Source organism: Mytilus trossulus, chromosome 3, assembly GCF_036588685.1.
Source record: "Mytilus trossulus isolate FHL-02 chromosome 3, PNRI_Mtr1.1.1.hap1, whole genome shotgun sequence".
NCBI classification, from domain to species: Eukaryota; Metazoa; Mollusca; class Bivalvia; order Mytilida; family Mytilidae; genus Mytilus; species Mytilus trossulus.
In genome coordinates, this window is record NC_086375.1 from 17,825,832 (window position 1) to 17,849,612 (window position 23,781).

Here is a 23,781-nt window from a genome sequence, read left to right on the forward strand (position 1 = left end):
TTCAATAATATAATTTTAATTTGTTGTATCTGTCTATCCATCTGTTTTCTGCAGGTTTGTTAGTAGATCTGCAATAAATATAATCAATTAGAATTAAAAAAAAATATGAAGCATATAAGTTGTCTTGCAAATATGAACAATATACGAAATATGTAAACTATAATTTACTTTAACCATCTGGTTCTCTTTATTAGTTCTTCTGTTACCATCCCGAATTACCTGAGCGAGATAGGTTTACATTTAAAAAAAAAGTTTTACTGGTTTATAGATTAATTTTTGTTTCCTCATGCCAATATAGTAACATTAATACCGTTTATTTCATTTGCTTTGCTTTGATACTACTGGAGATCACCTTTGATTTGAAACGATAATGCATGTCCGGCTGAAGATTTTCTTATTCCAAGCATAGATTACCTAAGCCATATTTGGCACAACTTATTGGAATTTTGGATCCTCAATGCCCTTCAATTTTGCACTTGTTTGGCTTTATAAATATTTCGAATCGAGCGTCATTGATGAATCTTATGCAGACGAAACGCGCGATTGGCGTACTAAATTATAATCCTGGTACTTTTAATAACTATTTAAACCACTAGGTCGATGCCACTGCTGGTAAAAGTTTCGTCCCCGACGGTATCAACAGCCCAGTAGTCAACATTTCGGTGTTGACATGAATATCAATCATGTGGTCATTTTTTTTTTATAAATTTCCTGTTTACAAAACTTTGAATATTTCGAAAAACTAAGGATTTTCTTATTTCAGGTATAGATTACCTTAGCCATATTTGGTACAACTTTATGGAATTTTGGATCCTCAATGCTCTTCAACTTTGCACTTGTTTGGCTTTATAAATATTTCGATTTGAACGTCACTGATGAGTCTTATGTAGACGAAACGCGCGTCTTACATACTAAATTATAATCCTGGTACTTTTGATAATTAATTATTTCCTGTATGGTTGATGATATCTGATGTTTATATTAGCATAAGGGAAATTTCTGAAAGATTGGTTTTTATTTCACTGCATAGTTTTTGAAACGAAAACGGGCTTTTTTTAATTTCCGATTTACACATTATAACAAAAAAAGATAGAACCATCACTTTGTAAAGTTTGATTTCAGTTTATTTAATTATTAATTGATTTAACCTTTTTTCTAAGTCAGCCTTGATTTCAGATAGTTAAGTTATTCAGTGATTTAACAGTAGTCAACACTTCGGTGTTGACAAGAATATCATTAATGTGGTCATTGTTATAAATTTCCTGTTTACAAAACTTTGAATTTTTCGAAAAAGTAAGGGTTTTCTTATCCCAGGCATAGATTACCTTAGCCGTATTTGGCACAAATTTTGGAATTTTGGATCCTCAATGCTCTTCAACTTTGTACTTGATTGGTTTTATAAATATTTTGATATGAGCGTCAATGATGAGTCTTATGTAGACGAAAAGCGCGTCTGGCGTACTAAATTATAATCCTTGTACCTTTGATAACTATTAACATTACTTCTTAAGTCAGCCAATGGGATATAAAAAAAGTTACACTGCGGATTTTTTAGTTGACAAATCGGCAATTAGATGGACATTGAATGATACGTTTGGTTTTAAGTAAAAACGCTAACAGACGATTACGTTAAAATTGATTCAAAATAAAGGCAACAGTAGTATACCGACGTTCGAAATTCATAAACCGATTAAAAAAAAATCCGGATTACAAAATTTATTTTGGCTCTTTGATTAAAGAGCTAAATCAAGTGTTACCTGTTGCTCCGTTGGCTGCCAACTGTGTGCCTTGTTGCAGGGCTTGGTTAAGTAGATCTGTTCCTTGTTGTGCAGCAGCTTGTCCAACCTGTTTGAAAGTTTCTCCAAAGGTTTCACCCAAAGCATGGAGTTGTACCTTCAGTTGATCCAGGACACCTTGGAATGTATCTTTTAAGAACCTTTTTCTGTAAATTTGTAAATCTATTTATCTTTAGACGACATTGGGAAAAAGAATATCTGCTAAACAAAAATGTACGATATAGATTTATGTTTGCAATGAAAAAACTTCAAGTTTAAATTTCATCTGATACTGTAAACAAAGATTGGATTGGGAATTAAGAAAATAAGATTCATTGTTCAGATTACAAAAACCAACTTTGAATGCTACTCCATATGTGACACCCTTATGTGTTTCCTACGATGAAATCTGATAATTTGAAGTCAAAGCTAGGGATTCATACCAAAGTGAGGATTTGTAATTGTTTATTTATTATATATATCTTAAATCCTAAGTCTTGTCAAGATAATGTTCCTTATACATTCTATATAAAAACAAAATAAGGATTCATTTTTTTACATAAATAAGGCCGTTAGTTTTCTCGTTTGAATTGTTTTACATTGTCTTATCGGGGTCTTTTATAGCTGACTATGCGGTATGGGCTTTGCTCATTGTTTAAGGCCGTACGGTGACCTATAGTTGTTAATGTTTGTGTCATTTTGGTCTTTAGTGGATAGTTGTCTCATTGGCAATCATACCACATCATCTTTTTTATATCTAATTTTATTGTTTTATTGCCAATGAGACAACTATTCATCCGACCAAACAACGAAGTTGCATGTTTAAAACATCAAAGCCTTTAAATTTTTGTCTTCGTTCATTTTATGGTATATTCATGTTGGCCAAAACGAACAAATTCATTGTTCATATTCCTAACGTAGTCATTAATAAGTCCTGATATAATTTTTATAAAAACGTTAATATTTTACCTTGTTGCATCGGGGTTTTGGAGATTCGTTAAAAGATCTAAAATAAAATAAAATTTGTGATAACATTTGCAACATTTTTTGTCACATAATATATTAAAGCGGAGCTTAAGGTTAGTAAGATTATATATGTTGATGTGTTCCCTTGTAAATATAATGATTTAAAACAATTTCCACAAACGATCGTTTTATGTACTACAAATGTTGCAAGTCAATTCATGGTTTGAAGCGATTTATATACATATTTTTTTCTGCATACCATTACCATATTCTATTATAATTTATAATGGCTACCGACACGATAGTGCAATATATAGGTAACACAAATAAAAATAGTTTAAACACAATTGTAAAATTCATTATATTGAAATGGCATTAAAAAAACAAACAAAAAACATGCTGTCATTATAGCAAACACAAAGAGTTTAAAAACAGTATCGTGACACAGTTCATATTTTAGCTGCCGCAATAGCCAATAAAAGGATGTGGTTCACTTTTCGCATCGTTTTGATACGTAACGATGACAGATGATTTCTCAATAACAAGAGATACTACAACATTCACAGAAGTCTATAATTCTGTTTACAGGAAGACTATCACTTCAATCTCTACGACACAATCTACCTACATTGTGAGGTTTTAATTACATTTCGTTATTGCGCGAACTTAAATCATATTAATGGATAAGTTGACACTACAATTTCATATTAAACCGCAGCAGATGAGATGTTGAATTACTCTCAATTCAAACCAGAAACAGTATTATATCGTTAGCCTACAACTAAATTTGCATTTTTCTTCGAGTAATGAAAACCTCTGATTGATACGACCAAACATTCTTATTTTTGTTTAATTATCTACAACAAATTTATACATGTAGTAATGCTACTTGAATATTTAAACGTTTTCTTATGTTTTTAACTGTATGAGTAATTTTGATGACCAAATTTAATGCTGACTCTTACTTGTTGCCCCATTAGCAGCTACTTGTGCTCCTTGTTGTAAAGCTTGGTTCAACAGATCAGTTCCTTGTTGAGCAGCAGCTTGTCCTACTTGTTTAAATGTTTCTTTGAAGGTTGCCCCGAGAGCATTCAGCTGTTCATTTAGTTTATCAAGAACTCCTTGAAATGTGTCCTTCAAGAATCTTTTCCTTTATTAAAAAAAAACAAAGAAACTTTTTTGTTTAACTATATATTTCTCACAAAGACACATGAATGACCGGATTGAAAAAAATACAATCCGCTTAGATCCGAGGGCACCATAAGTTATAGAACATAAAATTAAAGCTCATAGAACCTTTTCTGTCCAGAACAGTTAATGATAAATCTGTCAAAGACAATAGATTCTTTGAAAATTATGGAAACATATATTTTGTATTGTACTAACTGTAAATAGTTAGAAAATATAATTTAGTACGCCAGACACGCATTTCGTCTACATAAGACTCATCAGTGACGCTCATGTCAAAATATTCATAAAGACAAACAAATTTGAAGTACAAAGTTAAAGAGCATTGATAATCCAAAATTCCAAAATGTTGTGCAAAATACGGCTAAGGTAATCTATGCCTGGGATAAGAAAATCCTTAGTTTTACGTACGTCTGCTATCTAAACTTTCTAATCGAATCTAACCCTTAAAATTATACATTTGTAATATTATCTTTTTATGTATTTGTATGTGCTGAGTGTCCCTGCGTTTGTTTGTACTGTATTCCTGTCGTGAAGTGTTGTCATTTGAGCGGGATTTTTAACATAAAGACGATTTGACTAGCCATACAATTAGGTTCAACCCACTTTTTTTTCTACAAATATGCTAAACCCACCCTGGAATATGGCAGATGTTTTCTAAAGTCCGTTTCTCTATATGTTGGCATTTGCTTTTTGATGTAGTTCAGTGTTTCTGTTGTTCTGTTGCTTTCCACTTACAGTTGATCGGTTTTCCTTGGTTTTAGTGTGTTACCAAGATTTATTTGCCTAATCGAATTGTAACTATTGAACAGCAGTAAACTACTGTAAACTTTATTTACTTCGTTTATTTTATGACGATATTTATTTTTTTTATTTTTACCTTGCTCCATCAGGATGTTGAAGATTTGTCAATAGATCTGAAATAATAAAAGGTGCCGATTTAATATTTGTTATGTGTTTTCGAACATATTTAACCGCCTTATTACATTTCCGAAAAAGTTTAGCAAACATTAAAGGACATTTGAATATTAGGTCTCACATTATTCGAGTCAATTTGCTTACTTTTTCATCAAATTTGTCTGTGTTCCTTTAAAAAGTTATGTATTATTTGTTTAGGCACCTTTCCGAATTTGTTTTACTTGTTACAATATTACAATGTAAGTTTATTTACTTCATGGTAAGACACAATGTTTGATGATTTTATAATAAACATTTTAAACAAACACAAATCTTCGACTTCAATAATGCAAACAATGTTGAACATGTTGAATTTTTTAGATTCCTTGTTTGTAAGATATTTTTAGAAAAGTGGGTGTTCTCACAGAAATATTTTTTGTTATCCTATTTCGATTATAAGATTCTCACAAGTACATGTATGATAAAATACCGAACTACAAGAAGGTAAATCCAAGAAGTTTTTAATTGTTTTTTTGTTTATTTTTTTTCTAAATAATAATCTTTTCGAATTACAAGATTCTTACATTGTCACGGAGGTGGTAAATCTTTTTTTAAATCGATAAATCCATAAATAAAGTCATTTAATAGAAGAGTGTATATGATATATAAAGAAGATGTGGTATGATTGCCAATGAGACACAAAAAACAAAATGACACAGACATTAACAACTATAGGTCACCGTACGGCCTTCAACAATGAGCAAAGCCTATACGGCATAGTCAGCTATAAAAGGCCCCGATAAGACAATGTAAAACAATTCAAACGAGAAAAACAAACGGCCTTATTTATGTATAAAAAATGAACGAAAAAAAAATATGGAACACATCAACAAACGACAACCACTGAATTACAGGCCCCTGACTTGGGACAGGCACCTGCATAAATAATGTGGAGGGGTTAAACATGTTAGAGGGATCTCAACCCCCCCCCCCGCTCCTGACTTGGGACAGGCACATACATAAATACTGTGGCGGGGTTAAACATGTTAGCGGGATCCCAACCCTCACCTAACCTGTGACAGTGGTTTAACAGTACAACATAAGAACTAACTATGAAAATTATTTGAAAAAGGCTTAATTAATCAGATGGACAAAAATACAAGTGGACGTGGCCGGGTACTTATACATCCCGACACAAAAAGACAAAATGAACAGATCTGAGAGTACTCGCAGTTATCTGACAGCTAGTTCAAGCCACCAACATCCAATGGATTTAGTGTAAAGACGTCAGAGAAAAACATGACCTTGTGCAATGCCAAGTTACAGGTATCGACAGATTGAAGAAACATACTAGTAATATTTAGACAGCTTTTAATTTACTGATAACAAAATCAATATTTATACCAATAAAAACAATATTCAATGATCTAATTAGTGTTGAATAGGTAACCTTTTAGAATAAGTTTATTTAAAGGAGCGACAAGTTTACATTGATCTTTTCTAAATTTCCGGGCACGGTTAACAACATTTCCGTAAAAGTTAAGATGTGCTATCCCGTTTGAAATAAGTTTTCTACAGGTACAACCAAACTTCAAACCCAAATCTTTATATCTATGGAAAAATTAAGTACAGTTTTTAAGTAAAAAGTAAAATTTTAAGTAATTTATGGTAACGATATCCCTGGTTTAATGAGCTTACTTGCATTTTATTTCAAGGGGTAAACTTTTTGTTTGATATAAAACCACTAATACCCTTATTTCAATATTATACTGTCTAGTATTACAAAATATTAACAGATTCTTACTTGTTGCTCCATTAGCAGCTACTTGTGCTCCTTGTTGTAAAGCTTGATTCAAAAGATCTGTTCCTTGTTGAGCAGCAACTTGTCCTACTTGTTTAAAGGTTTCTGAAAATGTGTTCCCGAGAGCTTTGAGCTGTTCATTAAGTTTATCAAGAACTCCTTGAAATGTGTCCTTTAAAAATCTTTTCCTGCAATGAAACGTTATATAACAGTAGATATGTGTTACGGACAAAAATGTACTGCTGTTATTGAATTAAAATCTAAGACATTATCAGCCGAATAATGCAGATTTTTTTAAAAGTTTTTATAGAGAGTCTATTATTCTAACCCCCTCCCCCCAACGACAAACAAAAAAAAACAGGAGAAAAGAATGGAACAGAAAATTGAGTAATACAGTGACTGATACAACAATTTATAATTAGTAATAACGTTTTCATCAATAAGTCAACTTATTTCTATCTACTCCCACCACTTGAAGAAGTAGTGCATGTACAACGTATCGAATTATTCAAACAGGTTCTGTCAGCATACTGTCATCATATTGTAATTTGACAAAAGCTGCTCACTAATATAACTTTTCTAGAAAATAGTCTCGGTATGTATTTACAATATTTTAACTATTTATTATTAAGCATGTAATGCATACTATTATCTGCAGCTTGTGATGTTTTCAGAATTCATGAGCTTTGGAACAGGGTTTATATATATAAAAAAAAATCAATATTTACACTAGATATCATTTTTTTATGTTTATTCTACTGACTTAACGTTACTATGCTTGTCTTACTGTGCTTTATGTGAACGAATCAACCCTGGTTCGAGCCATTATGATACTAGTATATTAAAATATATTTTATTTCGTATGATAGTAAAATGACGATTTTTATTTTAAAAACAACAAACCTCTACGAAATTTCATGCTCTTGGCTTATTACACAATATAACAAATTTGTCGTAGTTTATTATCTTTGAAAATATCCAAAATCCTCTCAGATGAGACAATGGCGCAACTGCACAACAACAACGCAAGAACAAACCACAAAAATCATTAAAAACCTGTCCCAAATAGATTGGAACTACACACACAAAAAAATCCATGACAGTTAACGGACTAAACCACAGCGCACCGATTTAAGAGTACTCATAGATGTTAAAACTTGCTCACAGCTAATGATTTAATTACTATGTACATACTTGCAAAACCAAATATGCTTTCCTATTTGCATATAATGCATCTTTCTAATAAAAGACAGCTAACTTTTATGATAAAAGATGAACAGTCACATGACTATGTATGAAATGATGCGAATCAATAATAATATAAAGTCACCTTCCTTTACTTGCCAGATATCAATATCCTTTCTAACAAAATTTACTTTTCAGTATCTATACAATACTGACAAAATTTAATGTTTACCTTGTTCCATCAGGATTTTGGAGATTTGTTAGGAGATCTGAAAAAAAACCAATTTGAGCTAATAAAACGCTCTTAGAAGTAGCTCACAGGAAACCTATTAACGGGAGCCACATGTTGAGCAGGATATGTTACCCTTCCGGATTACATGAGATCACCCCAGTTTTTGGTGGGGTTCGTGTTGCTTAGTCTTTAGTTTGCTATGTTGTATCTTGTATACTATTACTTGTTTGTTTGTCTTTTTATTTTTTAGCCATGACATTTTCAGTTTATTTTCGATCTATGAGTTTTACTGTCCCTCTGGTATCTTTCACCCCTCTTTTAGGTAACTTGTTTCGTTGAAAGTTTGAACGGCGATGGAGGATTAGTAAATTTCTGTTAGGTAATTTACCGTGTTGATTTTTGTGTACTTTTGGTGTATTTTTATAATTGTAAATATGATCAAATGTAACAATTTAAAAATGTAACAATTTATTATTAATTAATTGGTTTTTTTTACTTTTGAAAATTGAATAGAAAAATTTAAAACGAACAATAATAATAAAATGTTTCCAACAGAAAATTTCTACCAGTCAAGTTAAACAAAGCGGAGAAAATATGCCCACTTTCATATTGTTAGATGCAACTTGAATTGAATAACATTAGCAATAAAAAAATCCTAATATGTTGTTTAGGTTTAAAGTGTTAGATGTTAATAGCAGCTCAAAGCTGCATGGAGTTTCTCATAAATGCCTTCGAAACCCTACGTTTTCTTAAAGATAATTTTAATACACAATATGCTACTGCTTATTGCCTAGGGCGCATGTTTCAAGCATCAAGATACGTTTAGGAAAAATATTAGAACAGATATTTGAACAACTTATTAAAGTGTTAAATGTTATCTAAGCATAACGAGTGTATGAAACATTGTAATATCCAAAGTTGTTATTAGAGCCTAAGTATGTCTCTGGTATTGAGTTTTTGATAAAATAAGATATTTACTTGTTGCTCCATTAGCAGCAAGCTGTGCTCCTTGTTGTAAAGCTTGGTTCAACAGATCGGTTCCTGATTGTGCAGCAACTTGTCCAACTTGTTTAAATGTATCCTTAAATGTTTGTCCAAGAGCATTTAGTTGTTCATTAAGCTTGTCTAAAACGCCTTGGAATGTGTCTTTTAAAAATCTTTTCCTATTGAGAAAATACAAATGTTTTTATAGCCATCATTAACATCTGTATCGGCGAACAATTGTTTGCATTCGAGATATTCTTTCAATAAAAGAATGTAAAATATTCATCCATGAAAAAGCTTTATTTCTTGTAAAGATTGGCTGTGTACTTGACTTGACCCTTCCTTTCAATATCATCTCTGCAGCAATTTTTTTAAAAATAATTTGCTTGAGAATTGCCCAAATAATGAACGAAAAACTACCTTGTTTCGTCCGTAACTGCTGCGTGTTGAAGGTTAGTAAGAAGATCTGAAAGAAGTAAATTAAAATAATTAAATCTGCAATTTCATCTGATTATGTTTATGATGTGAACAAGCCCTATGCATCCATCTTATAAACTCTTATAATGCTTTTTCAAGTACATGAGGTATGTGAATATTATTAAGATAAAAACATAATATTTGTAATATTTAGGGCTCATAAAACGGCCACAACACATATGTTCAGTCCTGTGAATTAATGTTAATCAAAGTATTCACTGTCCCAGGTTAGGGGAGGGTTGGGATCCCGCTAACATGTTTAATCCCGCCACATTATTTATGTATGTGCCTGCCCCAAGTCAGGAGCCTGTAATTCAGTGGTTGTCGTTTGCTTATGTGTTACATATCTGTTTTTCGTTCATCTTTTGTGGATAGTTATCTCATTGGCAATCATACCACATCTTCTTTTTTATATTTACTTGTTGCTCCATTTGCTGCTAACTGTGTTCCTTGGTGCAGAGCTTGGTTAAGTAGATCTGTTCCTTGTTGTGCAGCAGCCTGTCCCACCTGTTTAAAAGTTTCTCCAAAGGTTTCACCCAAAGCATGGAGTTGAACCTTCAGTTGATCCAGGACACCTTGGAATGTATCTTTCAAGAACCTTTTTCTGTAATTTAAAACAAAAAAAATATTATTAGAAGACATTTGCAAAACAAATCTATACAATAGAGATTTGTATGTGCACTGATTTAGAACCTGATACTGTAAATTAAATCAGAACGGGAAAATAAACATCATTCGAGATTACAAAAGCCAAAAGTTGGATGCTACTCCACGAGTGACACCAATTACGTGTTTCCTAAAGTAAAATAAGATACGTTAGAGTCAATAATAAGGATTTATACCACAGCGCAGAATAAGAATTGTTTGTCTAATATAAATCTGATATTAAAACCCTAATTAAGAAAATGCACCTAACGCATTCAAAACAATATGAAATGGGGACATATGTTTTGATTACCATTTAATAAGATGTACCTTTCAAAAATGATGAAATAGACAAAATCCAGTTCCGTGAAATATACATTACCTTGATCCGTCGGGATTTTGAAGGTTAGTCAGAAGATCTAAATGGTGAAAAAAGAAATCGGTAATTACATCTTTTAAAATATCTTATATTTCCATTTTCATATCGGTTTCATAATGTAAGTAAATAACCTATTATAAAAGTTTATTTGATATGCTTCGGGTAAAAAAAAGTTCACTAGATAAACATTTACGCTAGAAGGACATATTATATAAGTAGACATATTGATGTTAGTAATTATTTACTGTTTTGTATGCCATAATGTAGTTGCGACAGATGCAAGACAGTTGCAGTTCGTTAGTGCTTGTATCAACTGAGAAAAAACCTGAATGGGTTTTAAATGTTTCTTATATTCTAAAACTATTTTATTTTAATCTGGATGATGTACAGCGCAGTTGTTCTCTTTTTTGCCATCTCTCATAGATAGTTTGTTTGTTTTGCATTCAAAATTGGTTTAAACAGAGATGCAACGTTACTTTTTAATTATGCTACATGGATATTAAAACGTTTTCTTATGTTGTTAACAGTATGATAAATCTAATGACAATTTAATGCTGACTCTTACTTGTTGCCCCATTAGCAGCTACTTGTGCTCCTTGTTGTAAAGCTTGGTTCAACAGATCTGTTCCTTGTTGAGCAGCAGCTTGTCCAACTTGTTTAAATGTTTCTTTAAATGTTTGTCCAAGAGCAGTTAGTTGTTCGTTAAGCTTATCCAAAACGCCTTGGAATGTATCTTTCAAGAATCTTTTGCTGGAAAAAGTAATCCATAACCTCTAGTTAATAGCAATGAAATACTAAGAAGCATTGAAATATCTTATTGAACATCTAATGACGAAGAAAAAACAGACAAAACGGCAACAGTTCACAAAACCAATGAATAGAAAACGATAAAAAAAAGTACAATATAAAGTATAGGTTAATTCAACAAAAATTCGTTTAAAATAACTTAGTTTCTGAAGTATTTATTTAATCGTGATAAAGATTTGATTAATTTGTAATTTGGAATAGAAAAAAAGCATGTGCTTGTTTAAATAGTTATAAAAGGTACGCCAGACGCGCGTTTCGTCTACATAAGACTCATCAATGACGCTCATATCAAAATATTTATAAAGCTAAACAAGTACAAAGTTGAAGAGCATTGAGGATCCAAAATTCCAAAACGTTGTGCCAAATACGGCTATGGTAATCTATGCCTAGGATAAGAAAATCCTTAGTTTTTCGAAAAAATCAAAGTTTTATAAACAGGAAATTTATAAAAATGACCACATCATTGATATTCATATCAACACCGAAGTGTTGACTACTGGGCTGGTGATACCCTCGGGGACGAAACGTCCATCAGCAGTGGCATCGACCCAGTGGAGTAAATAGTTATCAAAGGTACCAGGATTATAATTTAGTACGACACGTCCACCAGCAGGGGCAAACGTTAACATGGCAGCACAAAATATCTACATTTTACGTTTGCGTACGGATATCTTAAGTTTATTCTACAATATAAAAATCAGAAGATGTTGTTCGATTGAGACTATTGTCCACCAAATTTGAGAGGTGAGTAGCCGTACAGCTTTCATTGATAACAAAAACGTCTTTCGTATAATTTCTTGTGATTAAACTAAATTTGATTCCTACCACTTTTTAAAACATTGAAACAATTGCCCGTACATCAAGTAGGTTGCACTTATAATACCTTGAGAGATGAAAAAAATATGTTTCACAGAAAATAAGTCTTCTCATGCAAAACACAAAGACGGCCTTCTATGATTTAGTGTTTTTAAAGCTACTACGTTATGTTGCTATAAAAGCGAAATATACAAGTGTTGAAGATTTGGTAACAGGAGCGTATTACCTTGCTTTTGTGCCATCTGGGTGGGCAAGATTAGTCAACAAATCTGCAAAAGAGTATAGCAGGTCTTCATAATACTGAATAGTTCTGCTTATAACAATGTAATGGTAATAATGAATAAAAAAATGTATTTCACATACATATTTTATCAGAGGAAAAACACAAGCTTCCAGCAAGAAAAGGAAACACACAACAATAACCTGGAACGCGATTACAAAATAACAACATGGTACACACTTTCGAGTAAACATTTAAAAACAATATATGTTTATTATTATAAATAAATTTCAACTTATGTGACATTCATTCATTGTTGATCTGGAATAACAGATAATAGAAGGGCTGTCAAAATGATATCAATGATAATAGTTAAAGGAAATTGGAATACAATACACTAAAAGATGAACTTAAGTTTTGGTTCCAGACACCCAAAGTAGATTCAAACAAAACAGGTTCTTATTGTTTTTAAAAAATAAAGTAGCGATCGCCCTAGGGATCTGTTCCTTGTGGAGCAGCAAGTTGTCCTACTTGTTTCTTTTTTTTTTCTTCAGTGTACCGTCTAATTTTTCAAACGTTTTTGTATTTCACCATGTTCAGCAGTTATAGTTTTTCTTTCAATCATTTTTAGATTCAAAATAATTTATCAGAAGATTTGTATAATTGCCATGTCGTTTTCTTTATTTCGTCGCACAGGAACCATGTGACAACAAATTCGAAAATATGTGTATGGCCTTTTTATGTTTAGTTCATGTCTAACTGAACTTTAATCTAACATCTATTTTGATTCATGTCTATAATTAGAGAGAGTAAATTATAAACAGTGTTTCAAAATTATTTCTTTTTCATGAAATAACCACGGCAATGTCAGGGTATTGGAGAAAAGAATGATTATGTTCAAAACATAATTTTGTGGAGGAAAATTGTGTTCTTTGGCTACAAGAGATATTATATGAACGAAGTTCTTTCCTAGATTTAATTTATGAAATCAGGCAATGCACTTTACATTTACATTACACTTTTTCTTGGCGGCAAAATCTTCACATATTTGTTATCGTACTTTAAATGCTCATCTCAACCTACAAACATATATGGTAGGAAATACATTTTTAAACTAGCTTTCTTTGTTGTTTCAGAACACAGGATCTCTGCTTACTGATCGTTGCATTCATTTTTTAAGGTTGTATGAATTTCAAATAGGCATTTGGAAATTAAATGACAAAGTAATAGAATGTGAATTGCACTATATAAGTTCACTGCTTTCTGTAACTCACAACCTTATCCGTACAGATTGGTTCGTAAAAATAGACACTTTTTTTATATATAAACATGTGAACGATGAAAAACCAAACGTTATAAAACACACATACTGAAAGCTCCTTTCACTGCAAGATTTGTTCCTTGTTGTAAAGCTTGGTGTAACAAATCTGTTCCTTGCTGTGCAGCAGCTTGTCCAACTTGTTTGAAGGTTTCATTGAATGTTCCACCTAATGCATTCAACTGAAGTTTCAATTGCGACAATATGTGTTGTACGTCATCCTTCAGAAATCTCTTGCTAAAGAACAAATTTTCAGATTTAGTATAAACAACTTTTTTCAACAATATAGATACAACAATATTTAAAGTTAAGGCTTCAACAATATGTTTTCCAGAAAACATTTCGCAATTAATAACATGAAACATTGTTGCATGTCTGACCATTAATGTTAATTTGTATATTTGATCTATGAAAAGATTTACCCAGCAAATTTGCATGCAATAAATGTCGTTTTACTTTTGCTTTGGGATAACCAAATATGATAAAAATAGTTTTTTTCAAATAGTAACAAAAACAAATAAAAAACAGAGGATTCAAAACTAATATCTAATAAATAGGCATTTGAAACATTTGTTAACCAAACATTAAAACTTTAATGCAAAATATTGCTTTTTTCAACGTATGATAGCATGAACAAAATAAAACAGTAGAAAATCTAAAACACATTGTTCATTACCTTGGATCTTGATCTGAGGTGTGTTGAAGATTTGTTAGAAGATCTGAAAAAACGAAATGAGTTTAAAAAAAATTAATTCAGGGCGTCAATTCATAAATCTACGCAAATAAGTTCATTTCAAAGAACACAGATAAAAAGCTCTCATATCGAAAAACCTACAATCTTGTCATTGGCTTTGTTTTATTACTTACCTGTTGCCCCAGTTGCAGCAAGTTGTGTTGCTTGTTGTAAAGCCTGACTCAGTAAATCTGATCCAGACTGTGCAGCAGCTTGTCCAACTTGTTTAAATGTATCTGTAAATGTACCTCCCAAGGCATGGAGTTGAACCTTCAGTTGATCTAATACACCCTGGAATGTGTCTTTCAGGAATCTCTCCCTGAATAAGAATTACAGGTAAAGTAAATATGTCCTCGCAAGACTTCAAAGGGGAAGGGTTGTGAAAGTAGACAGTAGATTAATTCAAAACCTTATGAACGGTTTGAATAATGTAAGTTAACAATTTTTATGGGGATCTTCAACGTTAAAGGTCTTTACAATCTTCCAAAATCAATAGCCTCGTAAAAGAATGTCTTTATCTATTCTCTATATATTAACTATTTTGCTGTTGATAGTCCTTGCATGAATTTTAGGCCGAGTTAAAACATAACACGTATAGATACTTATGTATATAGTCTTGACGATTGTTGAAGATCGTATCCAGACCTCCTATTATTATTTGGTTTTTAATTCAATTATGATAAATGATGCAAATTTCTTATGAGTTAAAGAATATTTGATAAATCGTAGTAAATACTTACTCTTTTGTCGGTCTGGCATCAGCTGCCACCAGAAGACAAGCCGTTAACAAAACTAGGATCTTCATTCTATTGTTGAAACATAAAGTCAGTACATTACTATACAGTTAACATGGGTGAACAAATTTGACTTTAGCTAATAATGGTATTTTTTGTAAAATTTCCCCTTTTAATAATGAGTTTTCAGTAAGAAAATTGTTGAGGTTAACAAATCAACTGTAAATTCATGTTAACGGAAGTGCTTTTATTTTATTTTACTAGTATGTGTTTTCTTTCTTGCTGGCAGGTATTTAGAATTTGACTTGACCCACAACTTATGACAAATCCAGTGAGAGATGTGATTGTCAATTAATGAATGGCTATCATCTATTTTGAATTTATTGAACCATAAAACTAATTTTTGACTCTTCACATTGAATAATCCGCGAAGCGGATTATGTTAAATGTGAAGAGTCAAAAATTAGTTTTATGGTTCAATAAAATCAAAATAAATTATTGCCATTCATTATAAATAAATTTCTATCAAAAATAAGGCTCAAAGAAAGTTTTATATTATGTTTATTAACAATAACAACGTACACACATGTTGGCGTGTGAATACACAACGTCAGAGTGGGCGTGTCGCCATCAAAATTGATAACATTGAAAATAAAACTAATAATTTTAACCAATCTGAAGACAGTAAAAACACCAAATTTATTTATTGACCTTTGAAAGCAGAAAATAAATGACTTAGATTGAAAAGACCGTCGGGTATTTTACTATGAGCGAAACCCCTTTCGATTAGTAAACTATACAAGACCCCGAAATAACAAAATGTAAAATATTCAAAATGTTAAAACAATTATCCTGATTAATATACAAACCTATAATACGAAAAACAATGTGACGGACAACATCCAATTGGATGCAATTCATGAAAACAAAGATTTTTCCATATGGATATCTAATCAATGATATAATAATATTTTTTTAACGATTCGGACAAAAAATGCAAATGGATTAATTTGTGTTTCTTTCCTGAGTAAATCTAGTATAACGATGAATGACGTCTGCAACATATGTCTTCCTCATGACAGAAAATAAAAATCTCAGAATATAAAAGGACCATAGTCTGACAGCATACAAAAATTATATTCTTAATATTCAAATAGAATATCTTGATAGTACATATGATTGTGTTTGTTTTTGTTTTAAAACTGATTGATTTTTATAAAACAAAATCATAATTAAAGAATTGAAATAGAATGATACAAAGTGTTTTATTTATGAATATGTCGTCTACTGCGCACTTACCTTCTGTGTAGTAGTTAGCGAAGAAATGAAATGACATGAATGTTAGGTATATCAGAAAAGTCGTGAGAATTTCACAGATGTGCATTACTAACATCACGCCGTTCAAGTATAAGGATTATGTATGTCGAAGTGTAGAACGTTATAACGTGTCTTATGTTCTGTTGCTTCCTGATCACGGTATGATATTGGGGACTTTTCAGTTAGACCTCAGACATCATCAGTACATGCCTACCTTACATTACAAAAGCTTTTTTTCTCTGTTGTTGCATTTAATTACCAGGACTCTGCGTAAAGATGAATGCAGAAGTTTTACAACTTATTTGTCACTTTTTTTGTTGGCTATCATTTATTTGCCGAGGACATATACATACAAAAGTAAATTTCAGTCGACCTGACAGAGTTTCAATCTCTCCGTTGGATAGAAAACAACGACAAATTAACTCGAATATTTGAAAACGCATTGGAAAATTGGAACAATACAGGGATTTTCTCTCGTAGAAAACGTGTTGTATATCAAAATTATAGAATTCTTCAAATAGATCTTTGTGCTATTTTTTTGGAGCGGCTGTTTTTTGTTGTTGTAGGTGTTATTATTTATAAATTTATTTTAATTTTATTTATGTATTTACTTTTTTGGAGGCCGGAGCAAAGTGGTAATTTGGTTTTAGGTATATGCATTTGAAAGCCTAAGACAGGAAAATAGATCAATCGATTTTTCTAGTGGACCAAAAATGGACATAAAATAATAATAATCAGAAATTATTTATGAATTTTACTAGTAAAAAAATAAGGTGGTTTGTATGCAGCATGTTTTAATTACTTGGTAATCTGAGAAAGCTGAAATATAAGAAGCCCACCTCAGAGAAAAAATTTTGTTTTAAACGTAGTGATATTCGTTCGACAGCACCTAAGTTGCACCTAGGAAGAAATTCCTATATGGTCTTTGATAGAAACCGAGTGCCTTTCGTTTAATTACAAAGGCTTTTTTATAACCTTAATATTTACAACCAAAAGCAAGTAACTACCAAACCATTTCTAAATCCTTTTATACAAAATGTTCTAAACATAGAAATTTTGATAACAGAAAAGTACAAACACTGTGACACATGACCCCTAACACTGTTCCGTGTTCACAATTTATAAAAGGGATCTGTGAGTTATTTCCATTTCAGGGAAAATTTTAGTCAAGATTTTGCAGTAACTTTTTTCTTATATTTTATTTTCATAATGTAACCTTTCGCAGCTGTTAAGGATTTTGTATTATTTAATTACCTAGTGATCACACGAAGACGGTCAGAATGCAAGTACAAAATATTTCTGATGACTTCGGTAAACATAGAAATTTCTCGAAAACCTTCGGAAAAGGCATGTAATTTGTATATCAGCAATATATCAGCAAGGATTTCTATAGTGAGACTGTGAACATCCTTGATATCATCAATTAAACTATGTATGCATCAGCTTTGTTTAGTCTGAAACATATATATCGATATACTGTTCTCAGGTTTTGTGATAGTATAAAGATGTCCTGATTTGAAATTTAAGCTTCACTGTATTTTATTTTTTTATTTTAACGACATTTCTTGTCATCTTGGTATCTTTCTTTTTTGGCTACATTTGTTATGTATTAAAGATCGAACTACAACAGGTAGTAAACGTTTCTTTATCTTACAGGAATGCGGAATACACAGTACACGAATCACGACAGATGATTTTCTGATACATTTGTAATGAATCAGATAACACCACTGAAATAAATCGAACACAAAACTCAGATTTTATAACCTTTATAAGGAGTTCCTGTTTGCTTTATTTATTCAGACGTACATACACTCCTACTTTTGCATATTTCTGTACTTAAAATCTGTAGTACTGGAAATTTACTTCTAATATTTAGTACTAGTACTATTTCTTTAATTTAAAATTATTGTAATAATAGTTACCTGTATTTTACAGCATTTTTTTTCTAAACGAATAGGCTTCTTAGCGGAATTGCATTAATCATGTTAATTGTGGTACAATTCCCCGTGTTTTCACACAGGATCATGCGTTAAATGTATTGTTATAAATACCAATCCAACATTATAAGTTCAGTCTGGTATGCAGAAGAACACATTTATATATATAAAATGCGTTTTGTTTAAATACACTTTTTTCACTTTTTTGGTCTTTTGGAAAATGTTGTTTGTGCTGTTTTTATACCCTTCTACAACGAAATTTGTTTTACATACACACGTATAAGAATTGTGGTTTTTATCCAACGCAATCATAGGTTTGAGCGTAGTTTTCAATTTAGACTCGTTTATAATTTTTCGTTTGGGCTTTTATCATATTTTCCCTCCGGTTTATATGATCCGTTCATCCTATATTGACTCTTTAAATTCAAGAGTTTATCTAAAAATGAGGATACTTTTTATATGGCCTTCCAAATACCGTTTCGATCCCTAACATCACTGGAGGCATTTATTGTCGAAATCCGGATCTGGTGTTCTAAAAAAATATTGACACCTTATGTTTGTGGCATAACGTCGTGGCCACAAGTATTTGTTTTGCTGTTCAGTATTAAATTGATATTAAGATCCATTTTGTTACACCTTGTGATCAATTTTATTTGGCAATCGCCAATGGCAGTCAGCAGGGTTAAAGAACATCAGTTGTTCGACCTGTAAGTCAAATGCGTTTTGTTTAAATATACTTTTTCACTTTTTTGGTCTTTTGGAAAATGTTGTTTGTGCTGTTTTTAGAACCTTCTACAACGAAATTTGTTTTACATGCACATGTATAAGAATTGCGATTTTCATCCAACGCAATCATAGGTTTGAGCGTAGTTTTCAATTTAGACTCGTTTATATTTTTTCGTTTGGGCTTGTATCATATTTTCCCTCCGGTTTATATAATCCGTTCATCCTATATTGACTCTTTTAATTCAAGAGTTTATCTAAAAATGAGGATACTTTTCATATGGCCTTCCAAATACCGTTTCGATCCCTAACATCACTAGAGGCATTTATTGTCGAAATCCGGATCTGGTGTACTAAAAAAATATTGACACCTTATGTTTGTGGCATAACGTCGTGGCCACAAGTATTTTTTTTGCTGTTCAGTATTAAATTGATATCAAGATCCATTTTGTTACATCTTGTGATCAATTTTATTTGGCAATCGCCAATGGCAGTCAGCAGGGTTAAAGAACATCAGTTGTTCGACCTGTAAGTCAAATGCGTTTTGTTTAAATATACTTTTTCACTTTTGTGGTCTTTTGGAAAACGTTGTTTGTGCTGTTTTAAGACCCTTCTACAACGAAATTTATTTTACATGCACACGTATAAAAATTGCGACTTTCATCCAACGCAATCATAGGTTTGAACGTAGTTTTCAATTTAGACTCGTTTATATTTTTTCGTTTGGGCTTGTATCATATTTTCCCTCCGGTTTATATGATCCGTTCATCCTATATTGACTCTTTTAATTCAAGAGTTTATCTAAAAATGAGGATACTTTTTATATGGCCTTCCAAATACCGTTTCGATCCCTAACATCACTAGAGGCATTTATTGTCGAAATCCGGATCTGGTGTACTAAAAAAATATTGACACCTTATGTTTGTGGCATAACGTCGTGGCCACAAGTATTTGTTTTGCTGTTCAGTATTAAATTGATATTAAGATCCATTTTGTTACACATTGTGATCAATTTTATTTGGCAATCGCCAATGGCAGTCAGCAGGGTTAAAGAACATCAGTTGTTCGACCTGTAAGTCAAATGCGTTTTGTTTAAATATACTTTTTCACTTTTTTGGTCTTTTGGAAAATGTTGTTTGTGCTGTTTTTAGAACCTTCTACAACGAAATTTGTTTTACATGCACACGTATAAAAATTGCGATTTTCATCCAACGCAATCATAGGTTTGAACGTAGTTTTCAATTTAGACTCGTTTATATTTTTTCGTTTGGGCTTGTATCATATTTTCCCTCTGGTTTATATGATCCGTTCATCCTATATTGACTCTTTAAATTCAAGAGTTTATCTAAAAATGAGGATACGTTTTATATGGCCTTCCAAATACCGTTTCGATCCCTAACATCACTGAAGAGACATTTATTGTCGAAATCCGGATCTGGTGTACTAAAAAAATATTGACACCTTATGTTTGTGGCATAACATCGTGGCCACAAGTATTTTTTTTCTGTTTAGTATTAGATTTATATTAAGATCCATTTTGTTACATCTTGTGTCCATTTTATTTGGCAATCGCCAATGGCAGTCAGCAGGGTTAATTAACATCAATTGTTCGACCTGTAAGGGAATCAGTATTTATATATCCCGCCATTGATTAACGGTGGAAGGGTCATTTTTAGTATTCTTGTCGATCATTTTTACGTATTTATTTTGTCTTTTTGTCTATAGAGTGTTCATATACCATTGGTGTCTTCCTCGAAAGCCAACATCTTGTATGTTACATATTCCTTGAACGCCAAAAAAAGAATAATTAGCACATAGTACGGTGACCAGACTCAATATTCGCAAAATTCAATAGTCACACAAACTTGTACTATATGGCCTTAGACATTTGTTTAAATCAAATATTATCTCGAAAACGCCAAAAAAAGAATAAATTCAAAACGTCAATTTAAATGAAACTTTAGGCTTTTCAAAAACTTTATATCAACACATATTTACAGATGTCACCTTGTCTAGTGATATTCAAATTGTGAAATAAATGATAAATTGTGTTTGTACTTGAGGTCTACTACCTTCAACGGGTCTTTGGCAAAAGCTCGTTTATGAAATTCATAAAAACCGAAAACCACTAAATATCTCGCAAACAGTTACAACGTAGCTAAAATCCAACGAAGAGGCCCAAACAATAGACTTCAGCATGTAGTTTATTACGTGTCATCTGTAAAAACACTAGATTGGGAATTTCTGCATTTTTCTGACCCCTGACAAATGCACAGCATGTAAGGTTTTGTTGTGAAAAACACAAAAAAATATTTACATGGAGATTTGCATTTCATGAAAACACAAGATCGGGGTGAAATGCATTATTATCCTCTCGACATCCGTACTCTAACGATGATGGAAAAGGGGTCTAGAAATGGTTAATGCTGTCAACTTTTTAGTTTGAAAAGACGCACATTAAACATTATGTTTCAGTGCCATCCATAGGGAAGAAACTTACTAGACTTGTAACTATTTATGGTTGATAGCTTGACGAGTATATTTTTCATATCATGAAGAAATAATTATTTTGTTTATCATAAAACTTTGTAGCTGACTTTTTCGCATATTTCAATGGCTTCAGGACTCCCGAAGCTCTGCAAACCACTGAAATCATTGTGCGTATTCTTATAAGTAATATAGACTGATTACTTACCTACTCCACAAAGAGAATAAGTTGTGTCGCATCTAATGAAAGCATTTACAACAGGCAGCCGTTCACGAATTCCTGGAAAAGGCAGCCACATAGTTGGTGAATAGGCAAATCAATTACTAAGCTCTTTACACATGTTACACTGATAATATCTCCCTGCAGAACCAACAACTAGCTGGTATGTTTCATCTGCTTGTACAGTACTGTAAACACAGAACAATCACAGCCGTATCAGAAGCATTAGCGACAGCAATTAACAGCAGTATCCAAAAAGAATTTGACAATTTCTTGATTTCAAAACATTCCGACTAAGTAAAGCTTGATTGTAGATGGAATCATAAAAAGGGGGAGTAGTCAAAGTTCGTAGAATACTAGTAAAACTATCAAAGAAATTAAGGAGAGTCTGTTTGGGTTTTTTTTCATACAGAAATTTCTTCCAGTCAAAAATACGTCTGTCTTTTATAACTTGTCTTTGTGCTGTGTGTCAATTTATCAGACTTTATAGAGTGTTTGTGTCGTAGCGGTCAAATATGTCTGACATTGTGTGCGCTAAAGAAATGCTTTGAGACATACTTTAATAAAACTTAGTAGTAAGCTGCAAGGTAACAGAATGTTATATTTTTTCTTAGCATCAATACTTTGAACCAATCGAAGGTATAAAACGTGCAGAGTAGACCTAAGATTTGAATTGCGTCACCAAATCAGACTTCATCGTGAAAAGGATATAGTATATTGCTTAGTTTAATATCATTGGCGAAACGTTTGTTCCAGAAACATAGAATTTTAACTTTTATTACGTTATCTAACGGGGTACGGCCAAGTTTTCCATACGTCATAAAATTTGGTGTTGAGGATCTAATTTTTAACACATTCCGGCAAAATTTAAGTTGATTTTTTTCCATCATAATATTGTTTTCGAATCCCCATATTTCGCACCCATATGTAAGAACAGGAAGTATAAGTGCATCAAACAGTTGTAATTGCAAATTCCACAGGTATTAAGAGGTTACGTATTTTTGAGTAAAAGTGTGTATGTGCTTGTTTGCTAAGACGTTTCTTTGCTGTAGCAAAAGAACCAGTGTAATTTTATTCATTGCCGTATCAATATCGGTTTGTTGCACAGTATCATTTCGATCGATTAATTGATCAAGAATATTTTCTATATCCCGTTTTTCTTCAGACTTTTTTTCTTAAACAAATTTAACAAATTTATCTTGCTTAATATTGTTCCATGAAATGACTTGCTTCTCAACGGTTAAAACATTGAAGATATTAGTATATGGTTTGCTTCCATTTTTAATTTGAGATTACGGTCGTGTGTGTATCATCAGCATTTATAATTTCAAGAAAAAGATATCTGAGATAACACAATCCGGTAATGTAGATGTCTTACCATTAAAATCCGCTAACCAAACGTGTTGATAACTTAGGTTCAGACAAAGGAAGAAATTGGTTTTCAATTTCAGTAAAAGCAATAATCGATGAGTATTTAGATCCTTCTGTTGGTATACATGCACATCTCATTAATACATTGTGATTTTAAAATAGATCGTTTGAAAATGTTATCCGCTCTATAAATTCGGAGGTTTTTGAAATATGGAAATTTTTCAAGTTCAGATTTGTTAATGATGACTATGCCACCTGACTTTCTTTTAAACTTTGGTTGGTGTTTACTAAACCAACTGTATCTGCTATGGAGTTATATGATGTCTTATTTATCTGTTTTTGTTTCTACAAATATAGAGATATCGTTATTGATAACGACTTCTGAAAATTCTTGGGCCAAAGATTTTGATTTATCTCCATATGTTTAATTTTAATCATTTTTTGTTCTTTTACGTTTGTAAGGCATTGTTGGAACTGGAGGACCACTATTCACAGTAATCTAACAGTTTATTGGTCGGTTCATGAGGCTATTTCTGAGTTCTCTTCCTTGAGAAATGTTTTTTTTA

At 31.9% G+C, this 23,781-nt stretch overlaps 1 protein-coding gene across 1 annotated transcript; it reads right to left on the reverse strand.

The window, feature by feature from the left end:
* Positions 1–16,523, reverse strand: LOC134710288 (uncharacterized). The gene is made up of 18 exons (XM_063570588.1): positions 16,457–16,523; positions 15,164–15,229; positions 14,558–14,742; positions 14,367–14,409; positions 13,743–13,927; positions 12,379–12,421; positions 11,095–11,279; positions 10,533–10,569; positions 9,925–10,109; positions 9,449–9,494; positions 9,023–9,207; positions 8,045–8,081; positions 6,631–6,815; positions 4,810–4,846; positions 3,707–3,891; positions 2,745–2,781; positions 1,758–1,942; positions 1–68 (listed from the first exon to the last, which is right to left on the reverse strand). The coding sequence occupies exons 2-18, from the start codon at positions 15,226–15,228 to the stop codon at positions 34–36; spliced, it is 1,860 nt and encodes a 619-aa protein (XP_063426658.1). The 5' UTR covers position 15,229; positions 16,457–16,523; the 3' UTR covers positions 1–33.
* Positions 16,524–23,781: the final 7,258 nt, after the last annotated feature.

What these genes read in the sequence shown, in the direction of transcription:
- LOC134710288 (XM_063570588.1), bottom strand. Translation starts at nt 15,228, where the DNA reads ATGAAGATCCTAGTTTTGTTAACGGCTTGTCTTCTGGTGGCAGCTGAT. An exon ending in CAAAATCCTGATGGAACAAG is followed by an intron (nt 6,816 to 8,044) that starts GTAAACATTAAA and finishes GTTTCATTGCAG; the next exon opens with GAAAAGATTTTTAAAGGACA. An exon ending in CAACATCCTGATGGAGCAAG is followed by an intron (nt 3,892 to 4,809) that starts GTAAAAATAAAA and finishes TTTTTAATAAAG; the next exon opens with GAAAAGATTCTTGAAGGACA.